General features: G+C 36.9%; 9 protein-coding genes across 9 annotated transcripts; 2 read left to right on the top strand and 7 right to left on the bottom strand.

Moving 5' to 3' along the window:
• Positions 1–1,184: 1,184 nt before the first annotated feature.
• On the top strand, positions 1,185–1,847 carry RO3G_01398 (uncharacterized protein; the record flags this gene model as incomplete). The annotated part of the gene is made up of 1 exon (XM_067655989.1): positions 1,185–1,847. The coding sequence occupies one exon, from the start codon at positions 1,185–1,187 to the stop codon at positions 1,845–1,847; it is 663 nt and encodes a 220-aa protein (XP_067512090.1).
• A 1,850-nt stretch (positions 1,848–3,697) lies between these two features.
• Positions 3,698–4,911, bottom strand: RO3G_01397 (uncharacterized protein; the record flags this gene model as incomplete). The annotated part of the gene is made up of 6 exons (XM_067655988.1): positions 3,698–3,819; positions 3,870–3,918; positions 3,975–4,065; positions 4,126–4,190; positions 4,254–4,349; positions 4,405–4,911. The coding sequence occupies 6 exons, from the start codon at positions 4,909–4,911 to the stop codon at positions 3,698–3,700; spliced, it is 930 nt and encodes a 309-aa protein (XP_067512089.1).
• Positions 4,912–5,929: 1,018 nt separating this feature from the next.
• On the top strand, positions 5,930–6,503 carry RO3G_01396 (uncharacterized protein; the record flags this gene model as incomplete). Its single annotated transcript, XM_067655987.1, has 5 exons — positions 5,930–5,936; positions 5,990–6,064; positions 6,119–6,280; positions 6,337–6,456; positions 6,499–6,503. The coding sequence occupies 5 exons, from the start codon at positions 5,930–5,932 to the stop codon at positions 6,501–6,503; spliced, it is 369 nt and encodes a 122-aa protein (XP_067512088.1).
• Positions 6,504–10,126: 3,623 nt separating this feature from the next.
• RO3G_01395 (uncharacterized protein) lies at positions 10,127–10,828 on the bottom strand (the record flags this gene model as incomplete). The annotated part of the gene is made up of 1 exon (XM_067655986.1): positions 10,127–10,828. One exon carries the CDS (start codon positions 10,826–10,828, stop codon positions 10,127–10,129), a length of 702 nt encoding a protein of 233 aa, XP_067512087.1.
• A 2,060-nt stretch (positions 10,829–12,888) lies between these two features.
• On the bottom strand, positions 12,889–13,255 carry RO3G_01394 (uncharacterized protein; the record flags this gene model as incomplete). Its single annotated transcript, XM_067655985.1, has 2 exons — positions 12,889–13,138; positions 13,227–13,255. The coding sequence occupies 2 exons, from the start codon at positions 13,253–13,255 to the stop codon at positions 12,889–12,891; spliced, it is 279 nt and encodes a 92-aa protein (XP_067512086.1).
• Positions 13,256–16,014: 2,759 nt separating this feature from the next.
• Positions 16,015–16,276, bottom strand: RO3G_01393 (uncharacterized protein; the record flags this gene model as incomplete). The annotated part of the gene is made up of 2 exons (XM_067655984.1): positions 16,015–16,068; positions 16,136–16,276. 2 exons carry the CDS (start codon positions 16,274–16,276, stop codon positions 16,015–16,017), a joined length of 195 nt encoding a protein of 64 aa, XP_067512085.1.
• Positions 16,277–16,958: 682 nt separating this feature from the next.
• On the bottom strand, positions 16,959–17,456 carry RO3G_01392 (uncharacterized protein; the record flags this gene model as incomplete). The annotated part of the gene is made up of 1 exon (XM_067655983.1): positions 16,959–17,456. The coding sequence occupies one exon, from the start codon at positions 17,454–17,456 to the stop codon at positions 16,959–16,961; it is 498 nt and encodes a 165-aa protein (XP_067512084.1).
• Positions 17,457–18,217: 761 nt separating this feature from the next.
• On the bottom strand, positions 18,218–19,394 carry RO3G_01391 (uncharacterized protein; the record flags this gene model as incomplete). The annotated part of the gene is made up of 2 exons (XM_067655982.1): positions 18,218–18,861; positions 18,932–19,394. The coding sequence occupies 2 exons, from the start codon at positions 19,392–19,394 to the stop codon at positions 18,218–18,220; spliced, it is 1,107 nt and encodes a 368-aa protein (XP_067512083.1).
• Positions 19,395–20,745: 1,351 nt separating this feature from the next.
• On the bottom strand, positions 20,746–22,556 carry RO3G_01390 (uncharacterized protein; the record flags this gene model as incomplete). The annotated part of the gene is made up of 7 exons (XM_067655981.1): positions 20,746–20,853; positions 20,909–21,197; positions 21,251–21,385; positions 21,506–21,950; positions 22,015–22,045; positions 22,117–22,242; positions 22,320–22,556. The coding sequence occupies 7 exons, from the start codon at positions 22,554–22,556 to the stop codon at positions 20,746–20,748; spliced, it is 1,371 nt and encodes a 456-aa protein (XP_067512082.1).
• Positions 22,557–22,563: the final 7 nt, after the last annotated feature.

Genomic DNA, 22,563 nt, shown 5'->3' with positions numbered 1-22,563 from the left:
ATTTTCAACAGTCATTCGGTTCTTGATTGCTGTTCTGGGCATAGTTGCCACTTTATTACCTTTCATCCAGCGCCTTGATGACCTGTTGCCGAGTTTTATTGCTCGTTTTCTATCTTCCATCTTTCAGCTTGTTGGTTTGTTTGATTTGCTATATTACATAAGACCAAGAAAATATTATGAAAAGCTATTCAGAGAACTCAATGGTAATCAACATTATTGAAAAAAAAGAAAAAAAGAATAATCTAAAGTGATCTAGAAAGTGAACTTGCTACTACCAGTTATGCATCCAACATCTGTATAACCTCATCTATTTCACCCGATGATCCTTCTGCCCTTGTTTCTGGTCTTGTCAATACTGGGAACTCTTGCTTTTTAAATTCAGTCTTACAAGTAAGAAAGAAAAAGAAAGATTTGCTTAAACTGATTGCAATGCTAGGCCCTTTCTTCACTTCCTTATTTACATGAACATTTACAAGCTATCAACAATTCGTCTACGGCCACAGCACTTCCCGTCACGCGCTCACTTTTAAAAATCCTTCGTCGACTCACTCAACCTCTCTACCGACACAGCTCGTTTCGTCCAACAGAGATTGCCACTGCCCTTTCTTCTAACCGACGTATCACCAGTCGGGAACAGCAGGACGCTCAAGAATTCTTTCAGTTGGTCTCAAGTGCGCTAGATACGGAGGGTCAACAGGTAGCCCAAGTGACTTGGCTAGGGGGTGGTCTGAAAAGCGTTCTTCCCACCGAGAAAAGAAAGGAGTCATTAAATCCGTTGACTGGACTATTAGCTAATCGTTTATCATGTTTGAAATGTGGATATACAGTTAAGTAACATTCAAGTGTCCCATCTGAAAAGTGCGATATTGAACTAAAAAAACCAGCTTTTTGTAGGGAGCCATTCGTCATTTTACTTTTAACAACATACAATTAAATCTGCCTACTAAAGTAACTTTTGATAAGGTCACAAAAAAAAAAGGAAACTGACCTTCTTTTAGTACACGGCTACCTTAGATGAATGCTTGTCTCGATTTACAGCCATGGAATATTTAGATGATGCCTCATGTCGTCTCTGCTCACTTCAAGCAACTCTTCAGACCATAAAGGAAGAGATCCGGTGTTCGAAAAAAGAGAAAAGGAAGAAATTGGAAATGAACAAGAAACATATTGAGCAAGCAATTAAAATGAACAGGATTGAAGATGAAGAGATTGAATGTATACGAGCAAGTGGTGGTGTAAGTAGCAAGCAAGTGATGATTGCAAAACCTCCCAGAATTTTATGTTTGCATGTCTCTCGATCGGCTTATATGAATACCGGCATGGTCTACAAGAATCCTTGTCGGTTGATTTTTCCCGAATATCTGGACGTGGCGCCCTATACGACGGGGGGCCATCTCAACACGATCGATCCACGTCTACCGATCTCGACAGGTCGCTCAGCACGCGTGTTGTACAAATTGATGAGTGTTGTTGTGCATTATGGAAGTCACAGTTTTGGGCATTTTGTGGCCTATAAACGACGTATTTACACGGATCAGTGTGGCTGTAACAAGTGTCAAAAAAAAGAAAATTATAGATCTCAAGAAGACTGGTATAGAATCTCAGATACCAAAGTGGATAAGTGTGATCTTGAGAATGTTTTGAGCTCAAATCCTTACATGTTGATTTATGAAATGGTAGAGGAAGCTCATTATGATACCAGTTTAGAAACAGAAGATGAGCAACAACAAGAAGAAGAAAGAGACGTATCAAGTTTGTATAGCACAATGGATGAAGCTTCCAAAGCAGCATTATCTATTGCAAACGCATTACTGGCACAAGATGAGGAAATCTCAATTATGAAATAAAACGAAAAAAAAAAATACCTTTTGACATTTATCAAAAAAGTAAACTTGGGTTTTTCATTGACAATAAGTAATTTCACATTCCCAAATGGCTTGTGACAAAAACAAAACTTCTTCGGAACAAATAAGAGACTCCTTTTCATATGACAGATGTTTATGCCTTATCTTGAAGGTTTAAACACTTGTACAACAAACAACTGGATTTTAAATCAAACTTGCACTGCCACACGCTTTGTTTCCCAAGCTTTTTTTTTAGGTATGGATTGAGACAAACTTCAGATCAGGAGTTGTTTCTTCAAATTTATCCGAGACAAACCATAGATATTTCTTTGAAAAGGTTGACATCAAGTGCAAAATGAATGAAAGCATAAAGTTATGATTCTTTAAAAACGACCGACTTTTTTTTTTATGCATGAAGATGTATTGTCATTTCAGCAGAAAGTAGGTCAAAAGGATACCTTGAACTCTTCTTGAATATGTAACGTTGTGTCATTTTGATTTATACTGACATTGCACAGTCGAAAACTTTTATTGTTCCCTCACAAGAGTCTGCAAAAGATGGATGATTTGATAAAGCACATTACTAATATTGAACCGCAAACTTCAAGCTAGCAAACATGGATTCCTTTTTTTCTGTCATCCTGTCACTTTGCGATTTCAAATCAGAATGTTAGATCTAACCATCTTTGATCAATACAACAAGAGAAACTCACCTTTTATCCAAAAAAAAAAGGTTTAAAAATGACCAAGATTGTAACCAGAACATGTTCATATCCTGCAAAGCTTTGCATCTAAATCGATCCTTCTATTTGACGAGGCTCTGCACACTATTTAGGCATTATGTTGACCAAAGCCAGACCTGATCCAACTCAGCTGTGATAGAATGTGTCATGATAGCAATGTCTGGTATCTTTTTTTTTTTAAAAAAAAAAGAATTGCTTTCAGCGGCACATGATTAGACCTTTTGGAAAGCCTTTCCATGAATGGCACTTGTCGGTATTCTCTCATTATTCCTTTAACGCGTCAAATAAACAGGTTGGAACAGTGAAATCGTAAAGATCCTTTCATGTTTTTATACTTCTTTTTGTTTTCTCATTCGATGCATTCATACAATTAAACAGATTTGAGGAAGCTCCCCAAATCCTTCATGATGTCATTACGAGTAGCATATTACATTAGGCTTTCACTACTGAAACAGTCTTTTTCTTGCTTTATAAAAGAAAGGGGAATTCGTCATAGTAGGAGACTTACTTTTTGGTATCGATACGGTTCAACTGCATGGATGTGAAATCAGGAGAGTGAAAAATACAGGTTGTTTCTGAATAAAAAATCACTCCGACTTTAATACATCTCAACTAAATAACAATCAATGAGCATACGTTCCTTCACGTCGTTGTTCGCACAAGAATTGGTTTGGATTCACTGTTGCATACTGAAAGGTAGCTTGGTAGAGGAGATGAGCTATAAGGTTGGTTTGATGTGCGGGTCAAAAGCAAAGTAGGGCCAAAGACAGAAATGATTCATAATAAAACCCAAAGATTGCGTCTCAAAGGCTTCAAGATTGGATCATCACTTTTTGCTCAAAGAGTACTACAAAAGACGTGATCATTGTATTGCTCATTATTCACTTATAATGTAGCTCTGTTTCTAAAGAGAAGAAGGATCATTAATAAGCAGTGTTCCACATACTTTCAATGCTGCCCCAGCTTGGTCTTGAGCCAATTTTAAGCAGCCTTCTGAAACCTAATTCATTTCTCTTGGCCAATAATAACTCTTACCGCCTTGTTTGTGTAACAAGGATGATTGACATGCGGAAACACATAAAAATAAAAGGATAAAACGACGCAATCCTTTTAGGTTTTTATTATAGGAGTAGGGAATTGGAGCTTTCGATGAAGGTGGTATGAAATCTGAATATAATCCGGATCTTCATCTGGTGTAATAAATGAATGCCTTAACATAAAATCAATCATGACTATTAATACAAGGTGAGTAACATTACACTGTCATGTAATCTATAGTTACCAATAGCAGAGTTTATTTTCCATTCACCATTTAATATTGTTTCTTTAACCTAAACAAACACATCAGCCTTACTTTTTCTATTTTTTTTTTCTTTTTTTTTTTTACCTTTTCTAAAGGCCAAAAATAAAAGCAATCTACCTCGCCATCCCGAGGCGTCGGTACAAAATCTTTGGGTAACTCAAGATCGAAAATGTACCTAATAAAAAAAAAACATTGTGTTCACTTTGTCAAGTTCCTTTTATATGTGTTTCCTTACTGTGTTTCTGGTTGTAGTCCATTGGGTGTTGAGGTATAATACGTAACAGCATTTGTACTGCGTGCCTAGGTGAACAGAAAAAAAAAAAGTCAATAACCCCCTATTCCTCCTCCTTATCGTTCACTTACTTTAGAAGCCAGTTCGTATGGAATACTAGCCTCTTCATCACATTCTTTTATAATTGTGTCTTTAATCTTGTATTGATAAGTAATCCCACCCGCAACCTGATGAAAAAAAAAAATGTCAAAAGGCAATAGAGCAGAAATGAATGCCACTTACACAATTATCTAATAAACCTGGCCATGTTTGCTTGGTCTTTGCCCTTCGAGCAATCCACATGTATATTTCACCATCATCGTTTACCACATACGCATTTAAATGAACACCAAAGGTCGAGATGCCAAAAAGGGGTGTTGCAGCACGTTCCATGACAAATGCAATCTCCTTGTGTCCATAAACCGGGTACAGCTCATTTCGCCAACCGGTCAAGACAGGAAACGTTTTTTGCTTTCGCCAGTGGTCGGCCAAGACCCTCATCACCTCCGTTCGCTTTTCAAACGTGTCTGCCCAGGATGCAAAAGTGACCCGACCGGAGCTAATGACGAATGGAGAAGGTGTGTTTTGATGATTGTATTCCTTGAGAACACAGAGTACGCTTGGCAAGATGTGGCCGATGAGTGCTCCGTTATGTTCAAAGGGCACCGGCATTTCCTCTGTCGATTTGAATGCGTAAGGGAATTTATCACAGGATTGGGCTGCTTCTAACAAAGTCTTGTGGACCATCATTTAAAGAAATAATAAAAAAAAGAAAAAAAAGAATGTGAGAGCTCGATGGGTGTTAGGGAGTGGCAATATATACCATTTGAAAGCAATCGAATGATTAGTGTGTACGACTCTGGATTTGTTTTTTTTTTTTTTTTTTCTCATTCCATCTTCGTTACATGACGTTTTTGTCTTCTTTTTTTTAGATCATGATCGGCACACAAGTACGTGACCAGCATAAGAACAAGGGAAAAAATAAACATAGCGATTTTCTTTTTTAAGTATAGTTTGATGACAAAAACAAGAATAAGCTAGAAAATAAAAAGGGGGAAAATAAATGAGGAGCAAGGCAATATTCTTTGTGGACGAGTTCTGAGATTTTTAAGAATCATGCCTTTCTTCTCCCTTTTGTTACCAACAAAAAATAAAACTTTATTGTGTTCATGATTGCACAATTTCATTCACAAACGTTTGATACTACCTTTATCGAGAACAAAATGCTTCTATTTTTACGTTGTTTTTGTCAAAAGGTAAGAGCGGGGGAAGGGTAACCCAAAAAACAGGTTTTTTGTTTCTTTTTGACAGCTGAATTTCAAAAAGCGATTGAACACAGCCTTGGCCTTGTTTCTTTTCTCTGAGAGACACAACATTTGAAAGTTCAGCAAGTTTTGCAACTTCAAAACAAGCTCTTTCTTGTTGCTTCTTTCAAATCTTAGATAAAGATATGCAACTTGATGGCTAAGTCTATTGATTGGGCTATTTGACTGAATTAAATGGACCGAGACAGAGAAAGGAAGGATTGGATAAGCCTAGTCTTCAAATATATCAAATAGTAGCACCATTCAATAAGAAATTCTCAACTGATTTATTGTAGCCTATCTTTACAAAATTGAAAGAATTACAACTTTACTTTATTACAAATTTAACTTTCTTTTTAGTGACTCAAGAGTAATTCAACTTCCGAACGTTTTGAGCAGGTAACAGGTTGTTTTGTACGTCATCTTTTTGTATTTTGTTTTGGAATTATTTTCCCTTTTTTCTTATGCCAGGTAATAATTAAGAAAAGATTAAAAATTGATTGACTTATTCAAGTGAATTATAGGTAATCATACAAAAAAGCAAATCAACATTGAAAAGAAAGAGTCCTCTACTTATAAACAACCCAGAAAGAACTCTAGTAATAAAGGATTGACTACCAAAGATGAAAAAAATTAATTTAATAAAAAAATAGATGTTAAAAAAGAAACCAAAATTGTACCGAATAAAGCAGCAGGAGCAGCTATTTTATCAGCTGTGAATTCACCACCTAGTCCAAAGTTGGTTCAGCAGTCGACTACTGTCACCAATACTGATAAATTTAATACGAATGATTTAGTAGAATTCTTAAATATGCGTAATAAATAGAATGAAATAGAAAATAAAATACAGAAACTGATATTGAACCTGTAGGCTTTTCAGGAGCATTGACATCTTATCATGATACCAATTTAGATGCATCACTAAGACCAGAAAAATACGAAAGTCAACAAGAAAAGGCATGGACAAAACCAGTTTGGGGACAAAAACCAAGTAAGATAAAATAAAAGAGAAAGGATTATTTTTTATTCACAGTTTAAAAAGGGACACATGGTACGATGGCTAATGGACTTGATTTAATAAATGAATTATCACATCAAATAAAGTGATTCATCCCAATCGACTTCTTTTGATATTTTTGATCTTTCAACGATATATTTTCCTTCTTTATATTTCTGTGGCTCTTCTAATGCACGCAGATATTTCCAACCCAATTTAATTTGACATTGATTACATGTAATATCTGCTACTGTATGAATGCCTGTCAATAACATGCGTTCTTCTTTTGTGCCAATTGAAATATTTACAACTTGATCTACAAGATAAGCAGGTCCATTCTATACAAAGCGGATCAATAACATTTCACTCTTTCAATAAATCCTTACTCGGCCCTGAAAATTTCTAGACACAATTGAATTTTGATCTAATAAGTGTGTATGACAAGAATTACATGTAAAAAATCGACTTGAATTTAAATACAATCGATGTTTTCGTTTATCCATATTTTATATGAAAAAAAAAAAAAGAAGAAATGAAAGAAGAAAAAAAGAACAAGTGGATTATATTAACATTATCAGCAGAGAATAAGTCACACGCATAGTTGCTTCCCAATCATATGCTTAATCAAGTTAAATCTACAATTAAATGATAAGCAATTCTGCATAAACATCCATTTCTTCTTCTTCTTTATGTAAATCATGCTTAAATTTATTGAAAGAGGATGAATTAAAGAAATAGATTAAACTTGGACTTTGTAAAAGAAGTAAACAATTGAGATAAAAACATCTATTTTCTTTCTCTTTCTCTTTCTTCAGTCTGACTTACAGTCGATTGATCATTCTTAAAGCTAATTTCTTAACATGCTATCACTGCTGTCATGACATGTTGGACTTTAGCTTAAATCTCTCAAAAGAAACAGACAAAAACAATCGATAGTAAATCTTTTCCCATCTTTTTTACTTTATTATTGCTTCTAAAGCAACATGTCTGTTTCTAATTCTCTTTTCTTGTTCCATTGCTCTCTTTTAAAAGAAAATTCTCTTGATCTGTCTTTAACGAGCAACTGTTATCGCAGATCGAAACCAATTTTTCAGTCTTTGTTTTAGCTGTCCCATTATTTGTACTACATTCATGCAGTGCCATCAGTAGATAAGAACATTTCTATAAAACCTTTGAAATGAAACAGGTTCATTTTGTTTTTCATTGAATACTACTATAAAAAGCTATATTATTCTTGAGTTATGGCGGTGTATTCACGTTATGATATGAGGCAATGCCCAATTGGATTATAATTGATGCATTAAATTATAATAAACAATTCTCATAGTCAAGTCATTCATCACACCATCTTGTGTTATAATCATTCAACTTTCGAATTAATCTGTGCAAGTAGATGAATGATTAATGAACCCATATGACTTAATCTTTCCGTTTGAATTCTCATCTGTTCAAGAAACACAGTTTTTTCCAATCAAATGAGATAAGAATAAGAAAATAAAAAAGCAACGACTGATTGAGAAAATCAGGGGGGGGGAAATCATTTCTGCTTATTGAAAATTCAGACTTATGAAAGACCAGCCTTTGAAATAAATAGATAACGTTGGGAAGTAAATGGCCGAGATTTACGTCAATTTGATGTTGATGGTGTAAAAGCGTGAATAAAATCACCAAAGCGATGATGAAATTTAACAGAAAGACAATTGAGGATCTTTGGTGAAGAAAGAGGTTAGAAAGCAAATAAAACCAAAGGGGGCGAGTGTGAATAAGGTAGAGAAAGAGAGAAGGAGAAGATTAATCTAGACCAGCAACCTCTGCTATAGTAAAACAACCAAAAACTAGAGCGCAATCTCATACCATTATCGGTGCTATTCACTCGTCTAGCGCTGTTCACGTTGTCATAAGAAAACCTCCACCAAAAAAAGAAACACAGGATGCTAAAAAGAAAAGAGACAAGCTAATAATGGAAAGAAGAGAACCGCAACCGAGATTAGTACAGAGGATCCAGAAGTTATCGTCGATCCTGCCGATAGTAAGCCAGCACCAAAAGGTACGACTATTGCTCATGTTATCAAGTTTATTAACGAGCTTCTTCATGTAATTGATCTTGATGAAACTTTTAAGGGAAGTTATATCGTTATGAATAATGCTTCTATTCATAAGTCCAAGCTGATGTTACGGAAAATTGAAAGTAAAAGCTACAAAGTCATGTATCTACCTCCTTATTCACTTGAATTGAACCACATTGAATATTTTTAGGTAATAGCTAAAGGGAAAATGAAGCGTGATCGGCTTACAAGTGAAGAAAATTTATCTAGTAGGATTGGCGATGCCTGTAATGATGTACTCATCAGTGATTTTTATAGCTTTTGTGGTCACTCTAAACGCCAAATCATTAAATGTTATAATAAAACACCGTTCTAATATGCACGTATTTCTTTTAAGTAAATGTTTATTTTTTAAAAGTCAAACATCTATGACAAACTTTACCACGAATTCTGCAGCATTTTCACTTGGAACATCTCTTTTTTAGACATTTTCAATTTTAATCTCAGACGTTTACGAAAGGAAATTCAGATAATTTCCTTTTTTTATTGGACAAAGTCATTTCTAATTGCAGATGATTTCTTACTAAATTTGGAGAGCTTCCAAAATGATATCTATGTCGATTTTTGTTGCATCTGGCCAAGATATATTTTTGCATTACATCTGTCAACGGTCGATAAGTTTCCTCAAACTAATGTGTAAATGAAGAAAAAAAATCTTTAATCCATAACTTAAAAGCATAAATAAAAGTTGCGCATTCCCTTAAATTGGCCCCTCAAATGACGACAACAAAAAAATAAAAAGTCACATATGCCCAGAATATTTTACTTAGCAATTTACTTAATTATTTAGGCTTCTTTGAGTCCCTATTCTTCTAGAATTATCAGCAGAGTCGATTATCTGTCTTATTTCTTTAAGTTTTTTATAGACATTGTCGAGAATGTCATGATCATTGATTGCATTAATGCTTCTTTTGAGATGTCGAAAAGAATCCAACTCTAGTCGAATATTTCTCTTCAAAGTAGAATGTTCAACATCTTGAGAAGAAATACTATCAGAAATATCATTATTGACACTAGTATCAGCAAGAACTGGAATGTGTGCTTGGGAGAGCAAGGTTTCCATTCTTGAGAGAACCTCAACTTCAACATTGATGTGTCTTTTCAACAAATACATATATTTGCATACAGCCGAGTTAAACTTGAAATAAGAACAGGAGCAAGAGGCAATTTTTCCATCTTCATTGATTTTGACGACATATACAATGTTTTCTTGATTAAATGATTCGACGGTGTACTGAATATCGCTATCCTTCGAGATCATTTCTATCATTCTATCTTCTGGAATACTGTCAGCTACCATCTCTCTCTGTCTTCTCCTTCTCAATTCAGGCCCCATTCTTCCTACTTCAGAGCAAATTTTCAACATCAAGCTTTAAATCGCTTTCAACATCATTTGTCAGAATGAAGACAAGACGATCTAATCTTCTATTCTTGATTCTTTTCAAATAAACTGATTTTAGTTGATTATGCCAGCTTTCGATGTAATTATTGGTGCGCATGTTTCGATGCTCTTCAATTACATATGCTGCAGACCACTTTTTGTAGCCTTCTAAAGCAAGTCATCTATTCTCCAAGTACTCGACAAAATTTGGTTGAACTGAAGTCCACTTTTCTCTAAACTGACATATTTTTTCAATCACGTTTTCGCGAACAGTTTCATACATGATTGATTGTAATTCACTCATGATATTGCCTCTGATTACTTTCATATTGTTGTACTGGCCAGGTTGATTTTTGACCTTCGTTGCCAAGTTTCTACTCCAACATTGAGCAACGTGGAAAAAGCACAATTGTATACGACAATTTTCTCCAAGGGTAACTCTGATTGCATCTGCTTCAGGAATACTACAATCGACTGTAATTTGTTCAGGCTGCATAGAGCAGTGGTCTCTGAAAAATTTGAGCCATTCCAATACAGGTGTTACTGATTGGTCATTGGTGAGTAAATAACCTACAGGTACTCCTTTTCCAGTATCAGAATGCCTGACAACTAAACTGTACAAGACCTCATTACTTCTTGATGATATTCCAAATGTTGAGTCCAAAGAAAAGCACTTTGAAACTTTCATTATATCCATTTGCCATGAAGAAATGAATCCATAGAAGAAAACATTATCTAACGAGTGATCAATAACTTTATAACCACAGTCGATAAGTTTTCTCTTCCATAATTGAAGTGATTCAAACTCATTGTTGCCAAACTGAAACATATCCTTTGCTACCGTCAGCCAAACATTATAAACATTGTCGTAATGAAACATCTTGTCCCGCTGTTGTTCATCGCCCTCCATTTCTTGAAGAAGACATGATCTTACTTCTCTTCTCGAAAATCCTTTACATAAGAAATTTTTGATCTTATCTCGCAAAGTATCCGAAATTGACGTATGTTATAAATCAGAGTAAGACCCAGGAGTATGATTGTGGTCATTTTTTCGTGCAAACGCAACAATACTTGGATCAGAGATGCGACATGTCACCATAATGATGGCGTTACAGCCGATTTTCTTAGAATTTTTTTGTACTGGTCGACCGCTGTCGTCGTTCGTTCTGACCTTAGATACATAAACGTCAGGTCCACGATGACACACATATTTTTTACTCCACAAAATCGTCTTATAACGGCCCAATGAAGAGCTCTCAGTTTCCTTAACTCTGAACCCTTTGTTTATCCAGTGAACACAAGTAGAATCCTCCAGTTTTTTAAGCTCCTCCTCCCAATTATCTTTGCTGACTTCCATCTTCTCAAAATCTGTAACATTAGAAGAGTAAAATCTAGTTGCTAAAGTTGACATGGCTAAATGAAATGAGTATTGCTAATTCTAAAATTAAAAAACGCGAAGAAGTATTTCAAATAAATTGCTAAGTAAAATATTCTGGGCATATGTGACTTTTTATTTTTTTGTTGTCGTCATTTGAGGGGCCAATTTAAGGGAATGCGAACCTCTCACTACAATGGTCCCATTCTCTGAGTTTGGGAGTAGTTGTTGGTAAGCATGCTAACTTGTGGCTTAGAAGGTGGTAGATTTTCTTTGTCAAAAAGAACCACGTAACTAGCCAATCAAAAAAACAACTAAATTTGCTGACGTATCCCAAACATTTTAGTACTTCATACAAAATCTTTTACTATTTATAATAATGTGTAATTTCAAGTCATTTTAGCTACATCAATTATATGCAAACCATTACTGACTAAAACCAATGGAGGTCTTTTCGATAAAAAGTTCGACAGGGTACCCTCACCTCTGAAGGATTTTATAAGGAGTGACATTGCCTGCCTCCAGTTTATACCTTGGGAGCTTGGTACCCTTCCTTGGGTTTGACAAACTCTAACATGATTGTGGTAAGAGTACGTCACTGTCTCTTGTTGCTTCATCTTTAGTAGCGAACAGGTATAAACAGTCAGTGTATGGATCAAAGCAAAACCAACGGAGGTCTTTTCGATAAAAAGTTCGACAGGGTACCCTCACCTCTGAAGGATTTTATAAGGAGTGACATTGCCTGCCTCCAGTTTATACCTTGGGAGCTTGGTACCCTTCCTTGGGTTTGACAAACTCTAACATGATTGTGGTAAGAGTACGTCACTGTCTCTTGTTGCTTCATCTTTAGTAGCGAACAGGTATAAACCGCTTTGATCATGCATATTGATGAGCCTTACAGCTTCCAAAGGTAAGTTTTAACCAAAATATGAGAATGTCCACTGATTTTTTTTAATATGACGAATAATGATCAGAATCATTGTGAAACTGCATACTTCTTCGTACGATATTGAGGGTTGAAATTCCCCGTAATCAGAAATGATTACGAAAATGGGTGCTATTAAAGTTCTACCTCCACGTGGTGCACCTGGAATTTACTAAATGAACATATGTTTTAAAGATTTATCTTTTTTATAATGATTATATGACATAAGGAAAAATTGAATGAGCTAGCTATTTCTTTATTAATAAAAAAAATATCCTGGTTGGTCAAATGCAAAACACTAATGAACCTACCTTCTACATTTTTACCTTTATGCCCAAAAGATTTTTTAGTTTCCCTCTTACTTTATTGATCTGGCGCGAGCAATTCAATGTATTTTAAATAACGCATGCTCCTTTTGCCTTTTTAATTCTTTACAAATAATAATAATAAAAAAAAAAAAGGTTTGTTTAACCGTAATGAACCTACCGATCACTTTCTATAGATTTTTGCCCTATCTGGAAAAGTATCCACAACATTAGATCTGAACGTGCCTACTGTAAAGCAGCTACAAGTAGAACTCGCTGCAGCCAAGGCTGAAATCAATCGACTACAATAACAAAACGCTTCCCTAATTGAACAGTTATCTCAAGCTTCCACCGCCACTGCATCCACGCATGCTTCCACTGCCACTGTTTTCCGTCCACCAGCTTTTCCTTCGCCATGACAAGTTAAAACGTCTATCTAACGCTATCCACCTCCAGAGTTTGAATTTCTTTCCCACCAAAAAGCTTCCAAACCTAAACACGCTCCACCCCTTCTTAGCCAAACGGTTGCCGCTCGCACTTTCAGTCTTCCTTCCACCAACCAAGGGCTTCAATACCTCTATCCCCCTATACAACACCACCTTCCCATTAGCCAATTACGCTCCTTTTTCGACGATTGCATATCAACAGCAGTCAAGTCCTCGACATTCATTACCCCAATCGCCATCTCGTTGCCCTCCTCATTCATAACAATTATGAAGCTGTAGTCCGCTCCCCAGTTGAAAAAATTTGAGATCCCTTTACGTGACGATTACGATCCTCTGAATCTAAACAACCTTCGAAACCCTTACTATAACGGCTTTGATTAAGATGAGAAGGAGTATGTCGCATGCAGTCTCTTTGTTCAACATGTCATTCATGCTAACCATCAACTCAAATGTCCTGTCCAGCGCGCTGTTGTCCGCCTTTTCGTTGAGAAAGACACCCTGACTACTGTTGTACTCAATGAGCTATTCCCAGTCAAAAAAGCTTGGGCTCAACTTTTGTTTCATCACATCATTTCCTTTCTCGAGATTCATTTTCTAAACAATGATTTTTCCACAAGTTTCTTCTTACTCCTCCTCTGTCCTTTTCATATTTTTATTTTTTCATTTTTTTAACCCTTGCTTCCATAAGGAATTCTTCAGCTTCTTTCACTTCTCATTTGGTCTAGCTTGGGTAACTATGATTTCTTGAAACATCTCATGCTCATCTAAATCTTTAAATAAAAGTATTGTTTAATCGTAATGAACCTACCTTATTTCTGTGCGGAATGAAGCAGATATACCCGCAGCAAACAACGCAAATCAGGAAGAATCAGAGTAAAAATTTTCTAAAAAAAGAAAACACATAGCACACTGTAAGGATGGTGCTACTGATTAATAATAAGCTTTTGTGCTCTTATCGACGTCCATGATTACTAAGAAAAGATGACGAATAGAAATCGTAGAGCTCGCAATGAACATATGAAAAACCATGAGTTTTCAATCAAGTCGATTTTTTTTTATTTATAAAATCATCCGGATTTGATTGTTCACGCTTGAGATTTCAGATTTCAGAAAGAATATGTCCTCAAAGAATCCATCCAAATGTTCATATCTTCAAGAAAAAAAAAAGAAAGAAAAAAGGCAGATTGGTTACGCATAAATCTCTTGGTAGCACAGATGATTTAATTTGTAAGCATTCAAAAATGTGGGTTTAATGTTACACAAGTTATGATCCGTCTGATTCATTATAAAATGTTTCCGTGCAACGTTGGTCTTGACCTCAGTCAAAGATACATCAGAAAGCTACAAAGTATCAGTGAGTGTACCTTTTCCTTACTAAGGATTTCTATTCATACTGGCTGAGTTGTAGACATGGAAATTAAATTTATATGGCCAATTCCTCTTGTATCGAATGTAAATATTGTTTTTTAGTGTCTCTGTATTTATAATTACTGCCAAAGACACAAAATGTGTCAAAACATACAATAAAGTTCAAAATGAATAAAGAGCAACGTTTATTTAATGTTCTGGGCTCAAAATGACCAATATCTAAAATTCATGGCGAGTCAACAAGGAGATATCGGTATCAATACACCCGGATAAGCTTATACAAATATCTCTTTTAAGCATATTCTAAATAAAGCATCTGGTAGTTTTTATTTTATTTTATACCCAACTTGATTGTGGCTAGTGAGACATTATAAATGCTTTTTTGTGTTTTCTTGTGATTAAAGGTGATGTTTATGTGCCATAGAAATGAGTTAGTATAATGAGCTTTACATGATTGTACAAGCTGGACCTAGATACATTATCTGGACTCTCCTTTGTATCATACAGTATACGAATTCATTGTCTATCTGGATGATGCTAAGCTAAGATTAATATGCTATACCAACATCATGGAACAATACTATTTATCAATGTAACAAAGCAATGGTGTTGCCCATCCTATTTTCCTCGGCTTTACTTAGTATCTTCTTCGAGTAGGACGTATGATCTATCTCTAGTAACAATTGTGATATCCTTCTCACTCTGATCATTATACGGCATAGACTTGTACCAAATACAAGTTTCAGTACTAATTCCTACTAGTCTTTCTTCATAGAAGTTTGCTTATTTAAAACAGATTTTTATTCATCTTGTAGAGATTATTTTACTCGGCAACTGCTTTCTTTTAATGCCAATGGTAATTACGCAGATATTGAAATATTAGAGCTTGATGATCAAGACAAATGCATTTCTCAGAAAATGAGTGAATGATATTCATGATGACTGAAACGATATAACTATGGATAGTGAATGCACTATATATAATAAAGTGAGGTATTTCAGATAAAGATAAACCAGGTCTTCTATAAGCTTGCTTAAATCTCATAAGAATGAATAAATTGCTCCTTATCTGCATATCAAGAAAAGTGAATGCTTATCAGCAAGCAAGCAAGCAAAAAAAAAACCCCCCCTGAAGTGTTTTAAGTATAAAAAATAAGACAAAGAAGAATTAACGAGACCGAACAATAGTTCTACATTCGAATGCTTTTATTAAAGAAAGATTTCAAAGTATTTATATTAGTTTGAGCAAGGCCTGAGATTAGATGACAAGAGATAGTCACGACCGATATGATTTGATATGTATAAGAAAAATTTTATAAACTGCTGTTAATAATCAACTGTTGAGATGAAAATGAAGCTTGGCTGTTCAGGGTAGTGATAACTATCAGGATCTATTCTTAAACTCAAACTCATTTGTAAAGATTTAGTCCAGAATAATAATACTGCATCTTAATGACATGTCAAAACATGACATAGTCTTGTAGTTGAAGTGTATCGGCATGGGTTTCTTGTAAAGCGATTAAATCATATGGTAGGGAACGTGAGATGTAGGCAAAGGAGCGGTGACGGGCAGACATAAGTTTTTTTAAGCCTCGACAGTTAAATGAAGCGATAGAGATTTGAGAGGGGACCCTCATAATCTCTCTGTTAAGGGTGGTGGGATATGGCCCTCCGGAAGATAGGAATTGTGACCTGCCGATTCTGTTCCAAAGAGAGTCAAGTCAGAGTTCGTCTCTTGTGTCAGTTGGTTGACTTTGCTGTCGCTTACATTTATCTCATCATTTGTCAGGTAAGACTCAGATTGGTTTGTGTCGTCTGAGTCCTCCGGTTCGTGGTCTTCATCCTCCTCCTCCTCATTTTCCTCATTGCCTTTACCATTCTCTACTATTGAATCTTTTCCATTTGTCATTACAGTGCTCGTTTGGTACGGGCTCTTATTGCAGTAGTAGCGTCCCCAGTGCAACGTTGTTTGTCAAATTGGACGCTGGTTGGTGGGATTGTGTCTGGCAAAGGTTCGGTATGGTAATCTGGCGGTTGAACAAGGCCACCCAAAGTGACGAAGACAGATTCAGTATTTTTTTTTTTGTTCGTTTTTGTTATTTTGTTTTGTAATACGTGCAAAGTTTGATAATAGCAACAAAACTTGAGGTAGAGAACTGTGAAGAAACGTATGGATTAGCTGCTTAGTGACCAACTACTGTTTTCTTTATGAATCTTGAGGACTTGCCTAGTGGCTCTTGCTACTACTTCCTGAGGCCAAAATTGATGCTCTTCAAAAATGAATCTCCAGTGAAGTTGCCATAGAGAGAGCAACACAGAAGTTATTATATCTAAGTATGTCACAGAGAGTGAAGTCGCTCCTTCAATACCAGAGAAAGAAGGGAGTTGAATGAGGATGTAAGTCAACCTGGCAGGGTCAACGAAAAAGCGAGAAGAAATTGTTTGCCAGATTTCATGTTTGAAAGGACAAGACTAGACAAAGTGTTCTTCAGAATCGACAACATCACAATATACACAACCAGAATCTGGAAATCGGTTTGATATTAACTGATAAAGGCGTTCCTAACACGGCATTTGTGATAATAAAGTCTCTAGAGTAACGTGTGGGCTCTATGTAGGATAGATGCCTTCCAAAATCGGCGCCAGGCAAGAGGGCTTGCACGTGTATATGATGCTGGCAACGTGGATAAGTGGGAGAGTTGAGATTCACGGAACCATTTTGTATTCAACAAGACAATAGGAGTCCCATCTGGTAAAAGTGAATCCAGGATATTGTCAAAGTCTGTTTCAATAAGCGCAGGAAGCGGTGGTGCTGACGAAATCACGTGGATCGAATTGTGTAGACATTTGAACTGCTGGAAGAAGGTGGTTTCTTGTATACAACATAGTTGAAGCTGTTCAAAGTAATTCTTGTTCTTAAAGCGGAAAGGATCCGAAGGTGTGGGGGATCTACGTCGAGACTTACCACATGCCATACTCAATTCATATACATGCTTGACAAGGATTTCAGACCAGTAGGAAGCCTTAAAAATTTGATTTGGCAGGAGCAGAGAAAGACAGACTTGAGTCAGCAGTAGTTCACTAACCATATGAATATCGAAGACTTACCGATTAATTTTGTAATCAATTTTATCCATTGTTCTGAACAATGAGCTGAAACAATTAAAGGACTTGATTGCGTTTGAACGCATATTAGGAAGCAGCAGAGATAAAATATGAGAAGGTGAAACTGAGAAAAGGCGCAAGCAGTGTCGAAGAATATCACTAATGAAGGTGTCATAATAAGGTGAATCAGAGGAAGGAAGAAGTAATGGTTGCAACCATCGAAGTTGTAGAGCTACATGTTGTGTTCCAGGATCAAGAATGGTAAGCCCGCCTTCCTTGCGTGATCTTTGGCATATTTGATTGAAGTCGCCTAAGAGGATACTGCGCGAGGGCAGTGACTGATCAAAAGGCATGGTAGTCAGAAAGGAGCGAAGGAATTCGACCCGTTCTCGGTATTGGGCAGGAACGTACATTACAAAAATATTGATAAAGTCATACAAACCCGATATATGAGAAATTTGGGCAGCGAGAAGTCTATCATCTATCGAAGACCATAGAGGAGTAATATTAAGCATAGGGTTGAATGAAAATAGGCCGCAGTGTTGGGTCCAGGTGCTGGATGAAACCTGGATACACTGGTCGAAGCGTGATTGTAGTAAGAGAGAGGAGGCATGAATTTTTTGAAGAGCAATAATATCGTATTTTAAAGAGCGTATATGTCGAGCAAAAGAACTGCCCGACGGTGTTAGTGTTTTTTTGAGGCCTCTGCAGTTTAGTGAGGCTAAGGGTATACGAGCGGGGACTCTCATAATTGATCAGAGGAGGGATTTGGGTTATTTTGAGCTACCCGAGCCTCCTCTTGAAAGATACAAACCTCTTCGTCTAGGTCCATTTCATCGTCGGATCCGTATTCTTCCGTATCACTCTCTGTAACTTCGGACTGATCACCAGCGGATGATTGGTAATCAGAGTCGGACTCAGTATCTTCTTCTGAATTATCAAGGTCTTTTATGGCCAAGCCATTCAGCTGCTTCATAATGTTGTGATTGTTTTCATGAGTAGACGTGGACTGATTTGCATTTATACTATGAATCTTGGGAATTGCAGTGTATGATACAGACACATTGGTTGTATTATCCACGTAGTGCATATCTTGGGTTTTGGCCTGTATAGGAAGACTTTTAACGTGGTCTTGATGCTTTTCTGAGACTGCTGTTTCGTCAGGAAATTCCTTAATCTCAAGAGAGGCGGTATTGTCAATTGTAGAGGTAACACTTTTGCTTTGTTGCATTTCATTACTGTATCCTGCTTGTGCTGAGGTTGCTCCCTCGATGGGATACGGGATCCATGCGGGATTGCTTAGACCCAATTTGATTATTCCTTTGTTCTGTGCAATCTTTAAATAAGAGTTGTGGACTTTGACATCCGTAGCTGGTCTTGAGCTTACGCCTTTCAAGTATGGGACAGGTGGCTTTGGTGTGTGCAGGTTTGTGACAGTAAAAACAATGGGTTTCCATACCTCTCCATGAAGCGAAGACAAGGTGCTGGTTATTTAAATACATTTCATGTGACAATTCTCGAAATGTAGAACCCTCTGTGGTAGAAGTGTCGAGGAGCGCAAATCCTTTCCCAAAAAACAAATTTGTGGCAGGATCAAGCAAGAGGCCTACATGTAGGACTTTGCCATAAGACTCTAACATTTGTCGCAAAAGTGGTGTCAATTTCTCAGGTCTCAGAATGGGCAAACGGTCAAGTGAAATACGATAGATAGAGTTATCGCTAGACAAAGTTTGTGTGCCAATAATAGTTAAGCTTCCTACTTGAATGCCAATAGAGTAAGCTTTGGCTTGAGCTTCAACTGTGTCGAATGTCACAATCGCACCATGGTGGTCTCCTTGTTTGACAGGAACAACACCGATCGCTGTTGGGAAATGTGCTGCTAATGCTTTAAGAAAAGTTGCAGGTAAGACTGCTTCTGGCATTTCAAAAGCTATGCTGTTTTTCTCGGTTGATCTTATCTATATAACGAGCCTGGCGCCGTTCTCGCGATGCCGTTTTGGCAGCTGGATCTTCAAAAGTCTTTACGCTGAATCCCCTGATTACTGTGAAATACGCTGTGAAAGTTTGCCAAAGCGTTGCTGAATCTTGTCCAGAGGTCGCTTGAGATCTTGTGTTGTGGATACCTTCAAGAGAAGGCGGCGGTGTGTTTTGATTGGCTAATTCCCCGTGGAGCATTAGTTTTGAAGAAAAAGCCTCTCAGACTCAGTATTGTTGAACACATCCTCGGTTCGGTTCGATTGTTCTGTGCGTGGTCTCTTGAATCTCGTCGAGTTCGTGTCCCGTTAAGGACCATCGCGAACTAAATGTTGAGCGCTGTCACAGTAGTAACATCTTTTTACTTGTGGTTGGATCAAGCGTGGACAGATTGATTTAGTGTGGCCAGGTTTGTGACAATAAAAACAGTGTTGTGCCATTGGGTGCCAGAGGCATAGATGATGCGTCTTTGCCCTAAGTCGATTTCATGTACGAAAGGTTGAAAACCGCCATTTATGGTACTAGAGGTGTCAATCATGGCTTAACCTTTACCAAAAAAGAGTCCTGTTTGTGGATCGCAGAAGAAGCCGATATCTAATACTTTGCCGTAGGGGCTTAATGTGTCCGTCATAAGTGGCGTCAGAGTAGCGGGTCATAATTAAGGCAAGCTGTCTAAAGAGACACGATATACTGTACTTTCTACGGAAAGCGTAGGCGTTCCTATGAACGTGAAGCTGCCAACTTTAACTCATATTGTGCAAGCTTTAGTATGTTGCTTCTGATGAGTCAAAAGCGATGATGGTGCCATTAATTGTGCCTTGATGGAATACCGCTGCTCCAATGGGGGCAGGATACTGCAAGGATAGTGCTTCATAGAATTTAGCAGGCGTTACTGGGGACTCCAGGAGATCAAAGACTGCACTGTTAATCTTGGCTGATTGAATCCAAATTTGTCTCTGGCAACGATCGTTCACGATCATCTTAGCTTCGACATCCTCAAAGGCAGTGACTTTAGTTCCTCTAAAGCCTCTAGTGAAGGCGGTAAATATATTCCAAATATCCGCGGACAATTGTGTATGAGATCGTGTACTAGCATGGCGATCTTGGGATTGCAAAGATTGTAAAGCGTTACTCAGAAAGCTTGTATCACATTTTCAGTTGTCGTTTCTTAATATATATGTTCATTTAGTAAATTCCAGGTGCACCACGTGGAGGTAGAACTTTAATAGCACCCATTTTCGTAATCATTTCTGATTACGGGGAATTTCAACCCTTAACTGCATATTTGTGCCCATGCGTCTACATCTTTGTCATATCGTTGATTGTAGCGCCCTGCTTCACAACAACCCATCCATTGGCTTCTTTATTCAGCTGGTCTGAAACTTCTGTCTGCTCATCCAAATGGTTCTAGCGAATGAAACAAATGAGTGATCAATTTTACTTGGCTTAGAAGAATACTTACTTTGAGGCAAAAAAACAACTCAAACACTCGTAACCAAGCGTGGCGATCGACCCATGACCGAGGGATCACCGCCTCTCTTACAAAATTAAAGCCCCATCGATCAGAATCCACGAGAAAGGTGGCTAATAACGTAAGCTTGTCTTTTGCATACAAGCAGGTCAAGAATCTTCTTCTCTTGAAAGTCTCCAAGGAGGCAGACTTCACTTTCTCCATCTCAGCCTTCAATGACCTTATGCTACATTCCAATAACTTCATTGTATTTTCTTTGGCATGGCCATCGCTGTTTTCGCTATATGAAAAAGTCAGTTAAAGTCATATGATGCACCCATCAAAATAGCTTACCCTGCCGACTCCATTAACATCACTTCATAGCCACTGCCTGCATCATATCCGACACCGTCGGCCAATCTTCTTCTGCTACCTTCAGCCAAATGATATAATGAAATATATCGATTTGTTTCCAATCCTTTTTCACACCTAAAATCGAGAAAAATATAAATCAAACTGACTTTAATCAAATCGTGTAACAAACTTTACCATTGGAAGGCTATGCTTTTATATGAAGCACTGAAGTATTTGAAAAGTGGCACAACGTACTCAATGAAAGGTGTTCTTTCATTCATGTTGACAAACACTTTTGGCTTGACACAGTTGGCATAGTAGTCGGCCAATACAAGCTTTGCAAATATAATGTCTTTCTTTTCTTCCCCACTGATATTTGCATCGATTGCGTAAGTACCCAGCCAGAAAAAAAGTTCTTCAAAACTTTGTTCCATAGCCTCTTCCAAAAACTTTATAAGAGCTTGGTGCTTCTTGACATGATATAAATTATGTTGCTCTTCAACATTTTGAGTATATTGATTCACAACATACTGATTATCGCATGAGTGGCCTTCATTCAGCTTGATGTATGCAACATCTTCAATCTTTGCCTTGTGTTCCTTGTCAATATCTGGGCCATTAAAGTTATAGTTGATACCTGTTGTGACGGGCCTGATATAACTATAAACCTTCTTGTTCTTCTCCACTGACACTGTACAATCTAGGATTTATTTGAAAATAGTTAATAAAAATACTCGTGTTATCAGGACTATTGGTAATCTTACCATCGTGTACTTGGTCCGACTTTCTCTTCTTCTTTTAGATGAAGATGTGTTAATAAATAAATTTGATCAAAGGAAAAAAAAAAATTCTATTGCAATAAATACCTCCTCATTAGCCATCACTTTTGCATCCCTTCCAACGATGATGATGTTGGAGCTCTGGATGTTTGATAGATGAATACTTGGCGTCAACAGTTCATTTAATAACTGCTTGAAATTGTCATCAGTGTACTATATATCGATTTAGATAACTTGTTTCTATGTTATTAATACCTTTATTTTGCCTTTTCTGAAATCAATTTACTGACATAGGTCACAAGCAGACGATCCAAGTTTGCAAGAAGCTTAAGTGAATTTAAGCTGTTGATATATTCAGTTTTTTTCGACTTGACATCATTCAAGCTTAAACATTCAAGATCACCAAATGATAATAAGAAGTTCTTGAATGACCAGATGTCTACATTATTAGAGGAAAAGAATTCGTGATTTTCGACCTCTGAAGGAACATTTATCTTTTGGTTAATGTATTCTTTAGGGCAGTGCATTTTACTT

The sequence above is a fragment of the Rhizopus delemar genome, genomic scaffold (genome assembly GCF_000149305.1).
Source record: "Rhizopus delemar RA 99-880 supercont3.1 genomic scaffold, whole genome shotgun sequence".
Lineage (NCBI taxonomy): Eukaryota > Fungi > Mucoromycota > Mucoromycetes > Mucorales > Rhizopodaceae > Rhizopus > Rhizopus delemar.
This window is presented reverse-complemented; position numbering and strand designations above follow the sequence as displayed.